The sequence below is a fragment of the Palaemon carinicauda genome, chromosome 38 (genome assembly GCF_036898095.1).
Source record: "Palaemon carinicauda isolate YSFRI2023 chromosome 38, ASM3689809v2, whole genome shotgun sequence".
In the NCBI taxonomy this organism is placed as follows: domain Eukaryota; kingdom Metazoa; phylum Arthropoda; class Malacostraca; order Decapoda; family Palaemonidae; genus Palaemon; species Palaemon carinicauda.
This window is the reverse complement of record NC_090762.1, coordinates 3,539,273-3,551,772: the sequence shown is the minus strand read 5'-3', so window position 1 is coordinate 3,551,772 and position 12,500 is coordinate 3,539,273. Positions and strand designations below refer to the sequence as shown.

At 40.5% G+C, this 12,500-nt stretch overlaps 1 protein-coding gene across 3 annotated transcripts in view; it reads left to right on the top strand.

Moving 5' to 3' along the window:
- The window catches only part of LOC137630072 (uncharacterized), a 57,102-nt gene that overhangs the window by 37,126 nt on the left and 7,476 nt on the right, over positions 1-12,500 (top strand). For all 3 annotated transcript variants that reach the window (XM_068361561.1, XM_068361560.1, XM_068361559.1), the window contains exon 2: positions 6,398-6,481. In XM_068361561.1, the coding sequence (XP_068217662.1) occupies positions 6,398-6,481 (84 nt within the window). The remainder of the gene's footprint in view (positions 1-6,397; positions 6,482-12,500) is intronic.

Genomic DNA, 12,500 nt, shown 5'->3' with positions numbered 1-12,500 from the left:
TCTCTTTTTTTCGTCGATTATTTTCATTTTGTTTATTTCAATCCTTTAGCATATTATGTTACCTTAATTAATCATTCTTTTTTTCTGGAAGAAAGTAGTAGTATTAGTAGTAGTAGTAGTAGTAGCAGCAGCCTAATGTTAGTTTTCAATTTCCTTGTATTGAAAGATAGAACAAAGGAACAGACCTAAGTCAGTATTTCTTGGAAGAAAGTAGTAGTAGTAGTAGTAGCCTAATGTCAGTTTTCAATTTCCTTGTATTGAAAGAAAGAACAAAGATCAGACCGAAGTCAGTATTTCTCAGAGCGAATGGTGAAAAACGTTGACTAAATTCCTTTCACATATTTTTGATATTTAAAAGTTTACTCTTTACATATTTTTTCTCTTCCCGAGAGATTTAAGACAAGATTTCAGCTTAACATTATACTGAAGTAGAAGCTCTCATCGCCTTACTCAGAAAATTCAGCGCAGTCTAGCCGCCATTTTCACAAGAAACGTAAAAGAGCATGAACTGTGACGGGCCGAGGGAAGGTTGTGACTCAAAGACAGTATGAAAGCAACTGGGTCGCGGCCCGTCACATTAGTCACTCTGGGGTCACCAATGTGACGTATATACAAAAGCTCAAAGCAGCAAGAAATTTCATGTTAAAAAACAGACACTGTTACAGAGGAGAAAAGCAGACATGTTTATTCTGGTTCTTTTTAGTGCGCTGCCTGTCACATTAGTCACTCCGGGGTCACCAATGCGACGTATATACAAAAGCTCAAAGCGGCAAGAAATTTCATGTTCAAAAACAGACACTGTTACAGAGGAGAAAAGCAGACATGTCTATTCTGGTTCTTTTTAGTGCGAGGGAAGAGCGAAGATACAAGCATAATATATACACAAAATGAACCATGTACGATCGTGTGACACACGGTTGGTACAGAACATTCGACATCATAAAATGGAGAAGAAATATAAATGCAAATGAAACAAAACTCAAGTACAGAAAGGTAAAATGATGGAAGAGCTGGTAAGGAAATTGACGTTCAGATCGTCGGCACTGGCACAGCTAATCATACAGTCAGCACACCTGCGACCTCAAGGTGCTCGTGCATAGCCATGTGACCACCTCCAATCGATTTCTGTCAGCAAGTGTTCAATAAATCAATTTCTTGTATAAAATGATAAGGGGGTATTAAGGTGTCTATTTTGAAAGACTAAAGAAAGTGTCTGGTATTAATCAAGTGGAAAGTTAACTCGTTGCACAGAATTGAGTTCCTGTGACTCTGAAAGTGTCTGGTATTAATCAAGGGCAAAGTTAACTCGTTGCACAGAATTGAGTTCCTGTGACTCTGAAAGTGTCTGGTATTAATCAAGGGCAAAGTTAACTCGTTGCACAGAATTGAGTTCCTGTGACTCAGAAAGTGTCTGGTATTAATTAAATGCAAAGTTAACTCGTTGCACAGAATTGAGTTCCTGTGACTCAGAAAGTGTCTGGTATTAATTGAGTGCAACGTTAACTCGTTGCACAGAATTGAGTTCCTGTGACTCTGAAAGTGTCTGGTATTAATTGAGTGCAACGTTAACTCGTTGCACAGAATTGAGTTCCTGTGACTCAGAAAGTGTCTGGTATTAATTGAGTGCAACGTTAACTCGTTGCACAGAATTGAGTTCCTGTGACTCTGAAAGTGTCTGGTATTAATTGAGTGCAACGTTAACTCGTTGCACAGAATTGAGTTCCTGTGACTCTGAAAGTGTCTGGTATTAATTGAGTGCAACGTTAACTCGTTGCACAGAATTGAGTTCCTGTGACTCTGAAAGTGTCTGGTATTAATTGAGTGCAACGTTAACTCGTTGCACAGAATTGAGTTCCTGTGACTCTGAAAGTGTCTGGTATTAATTGAGTGCAACGTTAACTCGTTGCACAGAATTGAGTTCCTGTGACTCTGAAAGTGTCTGGTATTAATTGAGTGCAACGTTAACTCGTTGCACAGAATTGAGTTCCTGTGACTCTGAAAGTGTCTGGTATTAATTGAGTGCTAAGTTAACTCGTTGCACAGAATTGAGTTCCTGTGACTCTGAAAGTGTCTGGTATTAATCAAGGGCAAAGTTAACTCGTTGCACAGAATTGAGTTCCCGTGACTCTGAAAGTGACTGGTATTAATCAAGGGCAAAGTTAACTCGTTGCACAGAATTGAGTTCCCGTGACTCTGAAAGTGACTGGTATTAATCAAGGGCAAAGTTAACTCGTTGCACAGAATTGAGTTCCTGTGACTCTGAAAGTGTCTGGTATTAATTAAATGCAAAGTTAACTCGTTGCACAGAATTGAGTTCCTGTGACTCAGAAAGTGTCTGGTATTAATCAAGGGCAACGTTAACTCGTTGCACAGAATTGAGTTCCTGTGACTCTGAAAGTGTCCGGTATTAATTAAGTGCAAAGTTAACTCGTTGCACAGAATTGAGTCCCTGTGACTCTGAAAGTGTCTGGTATTAATTAAGGGCAAAGTTAACTCGTTGCACAGAATTGAGTCCCTGTGACTCTGAAAGTGTCTGGTATTAATCAAGGGCAAAGTTAACTCGTTGCACAGAATTGAGTCCCTGTGACTCTGAAAGTGTCTGGTATTAATCAAGGGCAAAGTTAACTCGTTGCACAGAATTGAGTTCCTGTGACTCTGAAAGTGTCTGGTATTAATCAAGGGCAGTGCAAAGTTAACTCGTTGCACAGAATTGAGTTCCTGTGACTCTGAAAGTGTCCGGTATTAATCAAGGGCAAAGTTAACTCGTTGCACAGAATTGAGTCCCTGTGACTCTGAAAGTGTCCGGTATTAATCAAGGGCAAAGTTAACTCGTTGCACAGAATTGAGTTCCTGTGACTCTGAAAGTGTCCGGTATTAATCAAGGGCAAAGTTAACTCGTTGCACAGAATTGAGTCCCTGTGACTCTGAAAGTGTCTGGTATTAATCAAGGGCAAAGTTAACTCGTTGCACAGAATTGAGTCCCTGTGACTCTGAAAGTGTCTGGTATTAATTAAGGGCAAAGTTAACTCGTTGCACAGAATTGAGTCCCTGTGACTCTGAAAGTGTCTGGTATTAATCAAGGGCAAAGTTAACTCGTTGCACAGAATTGAGTCCCTGTGACTCTGAAAGTGTCTGGTATTAATCAAGGGCAAAGTTAACTCGTTGCACAGAATTGAGTCCCTGTGACTCTGAAAGTGTCTGGTATTAATCAAGGGCAAAGTTAACTCGTTGCACAGAATTGAGTCCCTGTGACTCTGAAAGTGTCTGGTATTAATCAAGGGCAAAGTTAACTCGTTGCACAGAATTGAGTCCCTGTGACTCTGAAAGTGTCTGGTATTAATCAAGGGCAAAGTTAACTCGTTGCACAGAATTGAGTTCCTGTGACTCTGAAAGTGTCTGGTATTAATCAAGGGCAGTGCAAAGTTAACTCGTTGCACAGAATTGAGTTCCTGTGACTCTGAAAGTGTCTGGTATTAATCAAGGGCAAAGTTAACTCGTTGCACAGAATTGAGTTCCTGTGACTCTGAAAGTGTCTGGTATTAATCAAGGGCAAAGTTAACTCGTTGCACAGAATTGAGTTCCTGTGACTGAAAGTGTCTGGTATTAATCAAGGGCAAAGTTAACTCGTTGCACAGAATTGAGTTCCTGTGACTCTGAAAGTGTCTGGTATTAATCAAGGGCAGTGCAAAGTTAACTCGTTGCACAGAATTGAGTTCCTGTGACTCTGAAAGTGTCTGGTATTAATCAAGGGCAAAGTTAACTCGTTGCACAGAATTGAGTTCCTGTGACTGAAAGTGTCTGGTATTAAATAAGTGCTAAGTTAACTCGTTGCACAGAATTGAGTTCCTGTGACTGAAAGTGTCTGGTATTAAATAAGTGCTAAGTTAACTCGTTGCACAGAATTGAGTTCCTGTGACTCTGAAAGTGTCTGGTATTAATTAAGTGCAAAGTTAACTCGTTGCACAGAATTGAGTTCCTGTGACTCTGAAAGTGTCTGGTATTAATCAAGGGCAAAGTTAACTCGTTGCACAGAATTGAGTTCCTGTGACTCTGAAAGTGTCTGGTATTAATCACGGGCAAAGTTAACTCGTTGCACAGAATTGAGTTCCTGTGACTCTGAAAGTGTCTGGTATTAATCACGGGCAAAGTTAACTCGTTGCACAGAATTGAGTTCCTGTGACTCTGAAAGTGTCTGGTATTAATCACGGGCAAAGTTAACTCGTTGCACAGAATTGAGTTCCTGTGACTCTGAAAGTGTCTGGTATTAATCAAGGGCAAAGTTAACTCGTTGCACAGAATTGAGTCCCTGTGACTCTGAAAGTGTCTGGTATTAATCAAGGGCAAAGTTAACTCGTTGCACAGAATTGAGTTCCTGTGACTCTGAAAGTGTCTGGTATTAATCAAGGGCAAAGTTAACTCGTTGCACAGAATTGAGTTCCTGTGACTCTGAAAGTGTCTGGTATTAATCAAGGGCAAAGTTAACTCGTTGCACAGAATTGAGTTCCTGTGACTCTGAAAGTGTCTGGTATTAATCAAGGGCAAAGTTAACTCGTTGCACAGAATTGAGTTCCTGTGACTCTGAAAGTGTCTGGTATTAATCACGGGCAAAGTTAACTCGTTGCACAGAATTGAGTTCCTGTGACTCTGAAAGTGTCTGGTATTAATCAAGGGCAAAGTTAACTCGTTGCACAGAATTGAGTTCCTGTGACTCTGAAAGTGTCTGGTATTAATCAAGGGCAAAGTTAACTCGTTGCACAGAATTGAGTTCCTGTGACTCTGAAAGTGTCTGGTATTAATCAAGGGCAAAGTTAACTCGTTGCACAGAATTGAGTCCCTGTGACTCTGAAAGTGTCTGGTATTAATCAAGGGCAAAGTTAACTCGTTGCACAGAATTGAGTCCCTGTGACTCTGAAAGTGTCTGGTATTAATCAAGGGCAAAGTTAACTCGTTGCACAGAATTGAGTTCCTGTGACTCTGAAAGTGTCTGGTATTAATCAAGGGCAAAGTTAACTCGTTGCACAGAATTGAGTCCCTGTGACTCTGAAAGTGTCTGGTATTAATCAAGGGCAAAGTTAACTCGTTGCACAGAATTGAGTTCCTGTGACTCTGAAAGTGTCTGGTATTAATCAAGGGCAAAGTTAACTCGTTGCACAGAATTGAGTCCCCGTGACTCTGAAAGTGTCTGGTATTAATCAAGGGCAAAGTTAACTCGTTGCACAGAATTGAGTTCCCGTGACTCTGAAAGTGACTGGTATTAATCAAGGGCAAAGTTAACTCGTTGCACAGAATTGAGTTCCTGTGACTCTGAAAGTCAAATTAATCTTAAATAGAAAAGCTTAAAAGGTAATACAAAATGTACCATTCATATACTGCGTGACCTATCCATCTAATTTATGATAATTGCTTGTGAAAGACAGATAAATGGGGATTACATTACTTAACCATATGTAGAAGTAAGATAACGCTCAAGCATTTGTGTTGTTAAGACACTAATTTCCTTCCTGAACGCATTTTACACCATTGTTCAATGCAAACTTTAAAAATTCATGTTTTGAGTGTATCAAAGTATGGTTATTGAGGATACACTGAATACACAGAAGTAGAATATTCAAAGATTTGTTTTCTAAGATTCCTCTTATTTCGGTTTGTGTTTTAGCTTTCTATATCTGACATATAAATTTTCCAATTTCATAATCTACTTTAATGGTCTTGCTTAAAACTATAGAAAAGTACACTTTTTACTAGGTAATTTTAAATTGTCCACCCGACGTCGAAACTAAAGACTGCTATTTGAGGGTAACTCAACCACCAAGATGTCCACATTAGGCCTCCCACACCATAAACATATTTACGATCACCTAAGGGTTATTGGGGGTCAATACTGAAATCAAGCTTAATCTAAATCGACTAACCTTCGCGTGTGTACTGCACTTTGGTCTCCTAATTTTGTAAGTAATAATAAACAACTTGGTAACTCTGAGGTAAAAGATTGCAGTCGGAAATTCAAAGAAACTGTACTAACCGTGTCACACGATCGTACATAGTAACGACATTTCATTTTGTGTATATATTATGTTTGTATCTTCGCTCTCCCCTCGCACTAAAAAAAAAAAAAAACATGAATAAACCTGCCTGTTTTTCTCACCGTTAACTGTTAATCGGTTGAACAGGAAATTTCCTGTTGCATTGAGTTTTTGTACATAAAGGCGAGTGTTCTGTAATAAAACTACTCAGTTGCTTTCATCCTGTCTTTGAGTCACAACCTTCTCTCTTCACGTCACAAGACCTATAACACATCAATGTTTAATCATAAAAATGTTGGTCCTGTGATATCGAAAATATTGCTAAATTAGTCAGATTATAAAAAGTAAATCTTTATTCTTCATTGTCCTTACAGATAGCAGAATTGGAGGCGGAGCTCGAGTCTTACAGACAGCTAAGCGAGTCGAAGAAACGAGCAGCCGATCTCCTTAAACATCAGGTAAGGACATTCCAAAATCAAACCATTATTCTCTAGTTTTGGGTAGTGCCATAGCCTCTGTACCGTGCTCTTCCACTGTCTTGGGTTAGAGTTCTCTTACTTGAGGGTACACTCGGGACACTGTTCCATCTAATTTCTCTTCCTCTTGGTTTTTTAAGTTTATATAGTTTTTATATGACAGACCCATTTTAAATTTGTTACTGTATTAAAATTCTTTACTTGTTCATTACTTCTGTTGTTCATTTATTTCCTTGTTTCCTTTCCTCACAGGGCTATTTTTGTCCGTTGGAGCCCTTGGTCTAATAGCATCTTGCTATTAGAATAATAATAATAATAATAATAATAATAATAATAATAATAATAATAATAATAATAATAATAATAATATCAACAGTAGTAATAATAATAATAATAATAATAGAGTTATTTTGTTATGAGAATGATTGAAGACGCTAATACTGAAGCGATACTGGAAAAGCGATCAGTAAAAGAGAAGCGACTTTTCTTTTACCAAGCAGTTATATTTTAATCGAAAACTTAGATCTTTATTAGATGCAAATTAATATGAAATCATTTTTCTTGATAGTTCTTTTGTTCACTGTACCAACCGTGTGTCACACGATCGTACATAGTAACGATATTTCATTTTGTGTATATAGTATGCTTGTATCTTCGCTCTTCCCTCGCACTAAAAAGAACCTGAAATTAACGTGTCTGTTTTTCTCACCGTTAACTCTTAACCGGTGTCGGTTGAAAGGGAAATTTCCTGTTGCATTGAGTTTTTGCATATAAAGGCGAGTTGATTGATTGAAAGTTTTCTGGCATCCTGACATCTAAGGTCATTGACGCCCATAGCATTTATTATATATGGAAAATATATATAAATATATATTTAATTAAAACCATAAAAGTTAAGAAGTCATTATAATAGTTAAATAGTTTTCAGAAGACCTGCTTCTGAAATAAATCTAAAAATTCCGCTTGCATAGTAGGACACATCATGTCCAAGAATCTTGGCAAGGATGAACCTGCCATCCTCACCTCGAGCCTCAAACAGATATCTATTTCTTAAGTTATCTCACAAGGATGGTGAGGTTGCGATGACCAAAGGAACTAATGAGTTTGAGCGGGACTCGAACCCTAGCGGTCACCAGTCAGGGACGTTGACACATAGGCCACCTTAACCGTATAGGTAGCAGGATTCAAAGGAAAAATAAAGAAATGTATGCAGAACGAATTTTCGCTACTAAAGAAATGTATGCAGAACAAATATTCGCTACTAAAGAAATGTATGCAGAACGAATTTTCGCTACTAATCATCATTGATTACTAACTTATCCAAATCATTTGATGTCATTGGAAAAAAAAATCAGCTAATGACTCATGTGAGAAATGAATGAAAATCTAGGTCATGTTGGTGATCGTTAAGTAGGAGTGCAAAAAAAAGCAAGCAAAGTCGTAAGTTGGTAAGATTATATTGAATTTGATGACGATCGAAACTGTTTACTTAACCTGGACTGACTCCCAAAAGAACATATTTTCTATTACTTTATTACCCCCCCCCCCCCCTCCTCTCTCTCTCTCTCTCTCTCTCTCTCTCTCTCTCTCTCTCTCAAAAGTGTGAATAACGGGAACATTTCTTGCTCTTTTTGAATATGAAAATATCAACTATAATTTATTTCTTATTTATATAATGTAGGATATTCTTTACCTAAGAAGATTCCCTTACTCCTAAAGTAAATTATTAAGATCACATGCTAACTAACACAAGGAACTAGCTCCTACGCGTCTCCTAGCATGAAAGTACTCTCGTAGGGCAAGGTCTATAGATCATTGGTCGTAGGAACACGAAGAGTTAGAACATTTTACGACAAACGGAATAGGCAGCCTATGATATCTGATAAGGAACTGCGTGAAATTTACAAATTAAAGGAAATATTTACAATTAGAACTATGTATGCAATGCAGACTCGCGTGCCATGTCATAATGTAGGTTATTAGGCCAAAGTGATACTAAAATTGCTTGTAGATACGTATAAAGTGTCTCACCATACGACGGCCTCCCGTGAACGGTTTGAAAACGGTCAACCTTCAACCAAGGTCTTCCGTGAACGGTTTGAAAACGGTCAACCTTCAACCAAGGTCTTCCGTGAACGGTTTGAAAACGGTCAACCTTCAACCAAGGTCTTCCGTGAACGGTTTGAAAACGGTCAACCTTCAACAAGGTCTTCCGTGAACGGTTTGAAAACGGTCAACCTTCAACCAAGGTCTTCCGTGAACGGTTTGAAAACGGTCAACCTTCAACCAAGGTCTTCCGTGAACGGTTTGAAAACGGTCAACCTTCAACCAAGGTCTTCCGTGAACGGTTTGAAAACGGTCAACCTTCAACCAAGGTCTTCCGTGAACGGTTTGAAAACGGTAACCTTCAACCAAGGTCTTCCGTGAACGGTTTGAAAACGGTCAACCTTCAACCAAGGTCTTCCGTGAACGGTTTGAAAACGGTCAACCTTCAACCAAGGTCTTCCGTGAACGGTTTGAAAACGGTCAACCTTCAACCAAGGTCTTCCGTGAACGGTTTGAAAACGGTCAACCTTCAACCAAGGTCTTCCGTGAACGGTTTGAAAACGGTCAATCTTCAACCAAGGTCTTCCGTGAACGGTTTGAAAACGGTCAACCTTCAACCAAGGTCTTCCGTGAACGGTTTGAAAACGGTCAATCTTCAACCAAGGTCTTTCGTGAACGGTTTGAAAACGGTCAATCTTCAACCAAGGTCTTTCGTGAACGGTTTGAAAACGGCCAACCTTTTGAAAACGGCCAATCTTCAACCAAGGTCTTTCGTGAACGGTTTGAAAACGGCCAACCTTTTGAAAACGGCCAATCTTCAACCAAGGTCTTTCGTGAACGGTTTGAAAACGGCCAACCTTTTGAAAACGGCCAATCTTCAACCAAGGTCTTTCGTGAACGGTTTGAAAACGGCCAACCTTTTGAAAACGGCCAATCTTCAACCAAGGTCTTTCGTGAACGGTTTGAAAACGGCCAACCTTTTGAAAACGGCCAATCTTCAACCAAGGTCTTCCGTGAACGGTTTGAAAACGGTCAACCTTCAACCAAGGTCTTCCGTGAACGGTTTGAAACGGTCAACCTTCAACCAAGGTCTTCCGTGAACGGTTTGAAAACGGTCAATCTTCAACCAAGGTCTTTCCGTGAACGGTTTGAAAACGGTCAATCTTCAACCAAGGTCTTTCGTGAACGGTTTGAAAACGGTCAACCTTCAACCAAGGTCTTCGTGAACGGTTTGAAAACGGTCAACCTTCAACCAAGGTCTTCCGTGAACGGTTTGAAAACGGTCAACCTTCAACCAAGGTCTTCCGTGAACGGTTTGAAAACGGTCAACCTTCAACCAAGGTCTTTCGTGAACGGTTTGAAAACGGTCAATCTTCAACCAAGGTCTTTCGTGAACGGTTTGAAAACGGTCAACCTTTTGAAAACGGCCAATCTTCAACCAAGGTCTTTCGTGAACGGTTTGAAAACGGTCAACCTTTTGAAAACGGCCAATCTTCAACCAAGGTCTTTCGTGAACGGTTTGAAAACGGCCAACCTTTTGAAAACGGCCAATCTTCAACCAAGGTCTTCCGTGAACGGTTTGAAAACGGTCAACCTTCAACCAAGGTCTTCCGTGAACGGTTTGAAAACGGTCAATCTTCAACCAAGGTCTTTCGTGAACGGTTTGAAAACGGTCAATCTTCAACCAAGGTCTTTCGTGAACGGTTTGAAAACGGTCAACCTTTTGAAAACGGCCAATCTTCAACCAAGGTCTTTCGTGAACGGTTTGAAAACGGCCAACCTTTTGAAAACGGCCAATCTTCAACCAAGGTCTTTCGTGAACGGTTTGAAAACGGCCAACCTTTTGAAAACGGTCAACCTTCAACCAAGGTCTTCCGTGAACGGTTTGAAAACGGTCAACCTTCAACCAAGGTCTTCCGTGAACGGTTTGAAAACGGTCAACCTTCAACCAAGGTCTTCCGTGAACGGTTTGGAAACGGTCAACCTTCAACCAAGGTCTTCCGTGAACGGTTTGAAAACGGTCAACCTTCAACCAAGGTCTTCCGTGAACGGTTTGAAAACGGTCAACCTTCAACCAAGGTCTTCCGTGAACGGTTTGAAAACGGTCAACCTTCAACAAGGTCTTCCGTGAACGGTTTGAAAACGGTCAACCTTCAACCAAGGTCTTTCGTGAACGGTTTGAAAACGGTCAACCTTCAACCAAGGTCTTCCGTGAACGGTTTGAAAACGGTCAACCTTCAACCAAGGTCTTCCGTGAACGGTTTGAAAACGGTCAACCTTCAACCAAGGTCTTCCGTGAACGGTTTGAAAACGGTCAACCTTCAACCAAGGTCTTTCGTGAACGGTTTGAAAACGGTCAATCTTCAACCAAGGTCTTTCGTGAACGGTTTGAAAACGGTCAACCTTTTGAAAACGGCCAATCTTCAACCAAGGTCTTTCGTGAACGGTTTGAAAACGGTCAACCTTTTGAAAACGGCCAATCTCAACCAAGGTCTTTCGTGAACGGTTTGAAAACGGCCAACCTTTTGAAAACGGCCAATCTTCAACCAAGGTCTTCCGTGAACGGTTTGAAAACGGTCAACCTTCAACCAAGGTCTTCCGTGAACGGTTTGAAAACGGTCAATCTTCAACCAAGGTCTTTCGTGAACGGTTTGAAAACGGTCAATCTTCAACCAAGGTCTTTCGTGAACGGTTTGAAAACGGCCAACCTTTTGAAAACGGCCAATCTTCAACCAAGGTCTTTCGTGAACGGTTTGAAAACGGCCAACCTTTTGAAAACGGCCAATCTTCAACCAAGGTCTTTCGTGAACGGTTTGAAAACGGCCAACCTTTTGAAAACGGCCAACCTTCAACCAAGGTCTTTCGTGAACGGTTTGAAAACGGTCAACCTTCAACAAGGTCTTCCGTGAACGGTTTGAAAACGGTCAACCTTCAACCAAGGTCTTCCGTGAACGGTTTGAAACGGTCAACCTTCAACAAGGTCTTCCGTGAACGGTTTGAAAACGGTCAACCTTCAACCAAGGTCTTTCGTGAACGGTTTGAAAACGGTCAATCTTCAACCAAGGTCTTTCGTGAACGGTTTGAAAACGGTCAACCTTTTGAAAACGGCCAATCTTCAACCAAGGTCTTTCGTGAACGGTTTGAAAACGGTCAACCTTTTGAAAACGGCCAATCTCAACCAAGGTCTTTCGTGAACGGTTTGAAAACGGCCAACCTTTTGAAAACGGCCAATCTTCAACCAAGGTCTTTCGTGAACGGTTTGAAAACGGCCAATCTTCAACAAAGGTCTTTCGTGAACGGTTTGAAAACGGTCAACCTTTTGAAAACGGCCAATCTTCAACCAAGGTCTTTCGTGAACGGTTTGAAAACGGCCAACCTTTTGAAAACGGCCAATCTTCAACCAAGGTCTTTCGTGAACGGTTTGAAAACGGCCAACCTTTTGAAAACGGCCAATCTACAACCAAGGTCTTTCGTGAACGGTTTGAAAACGGCCAACCTTTTGAAAACGGCCAATCTACAACCAAGGTCTTTCGTGAACGGTTTGAAAACGGCCAACCTTTTGAAAACGGCCAATCTTCAACCAAGGTCTTTCGTGAACGGTTTGAAAACGGCCAACCTTTTGAAAACGGCCAATCTTCAACCAAGGTCTTTCGTGAACGGTTTGAAAACGGCCAACCTTTTGAAAACGGCCAATCTACAACCAAGGTCTTTCGTGAACGGTTTGAAAACGGCCAACCTTTTGAAAACGGCCAATCTACAACCAAGGTCTTTCGTGAACGGTTTGAAAACGGCCAACCTTTTGAAAACGGCCAATCTACAACCAAGGTCTTTCGTGAACGGTTTGAAAACGGCCAACCTTTTGAAAACGGCCAATCTTCAACCAAGGTCTTTCGTGAACGGTTTGAAAACGGCCAACCTTTTGAAAACGGCCAATCTACAACCAAGGTCTTTCGTG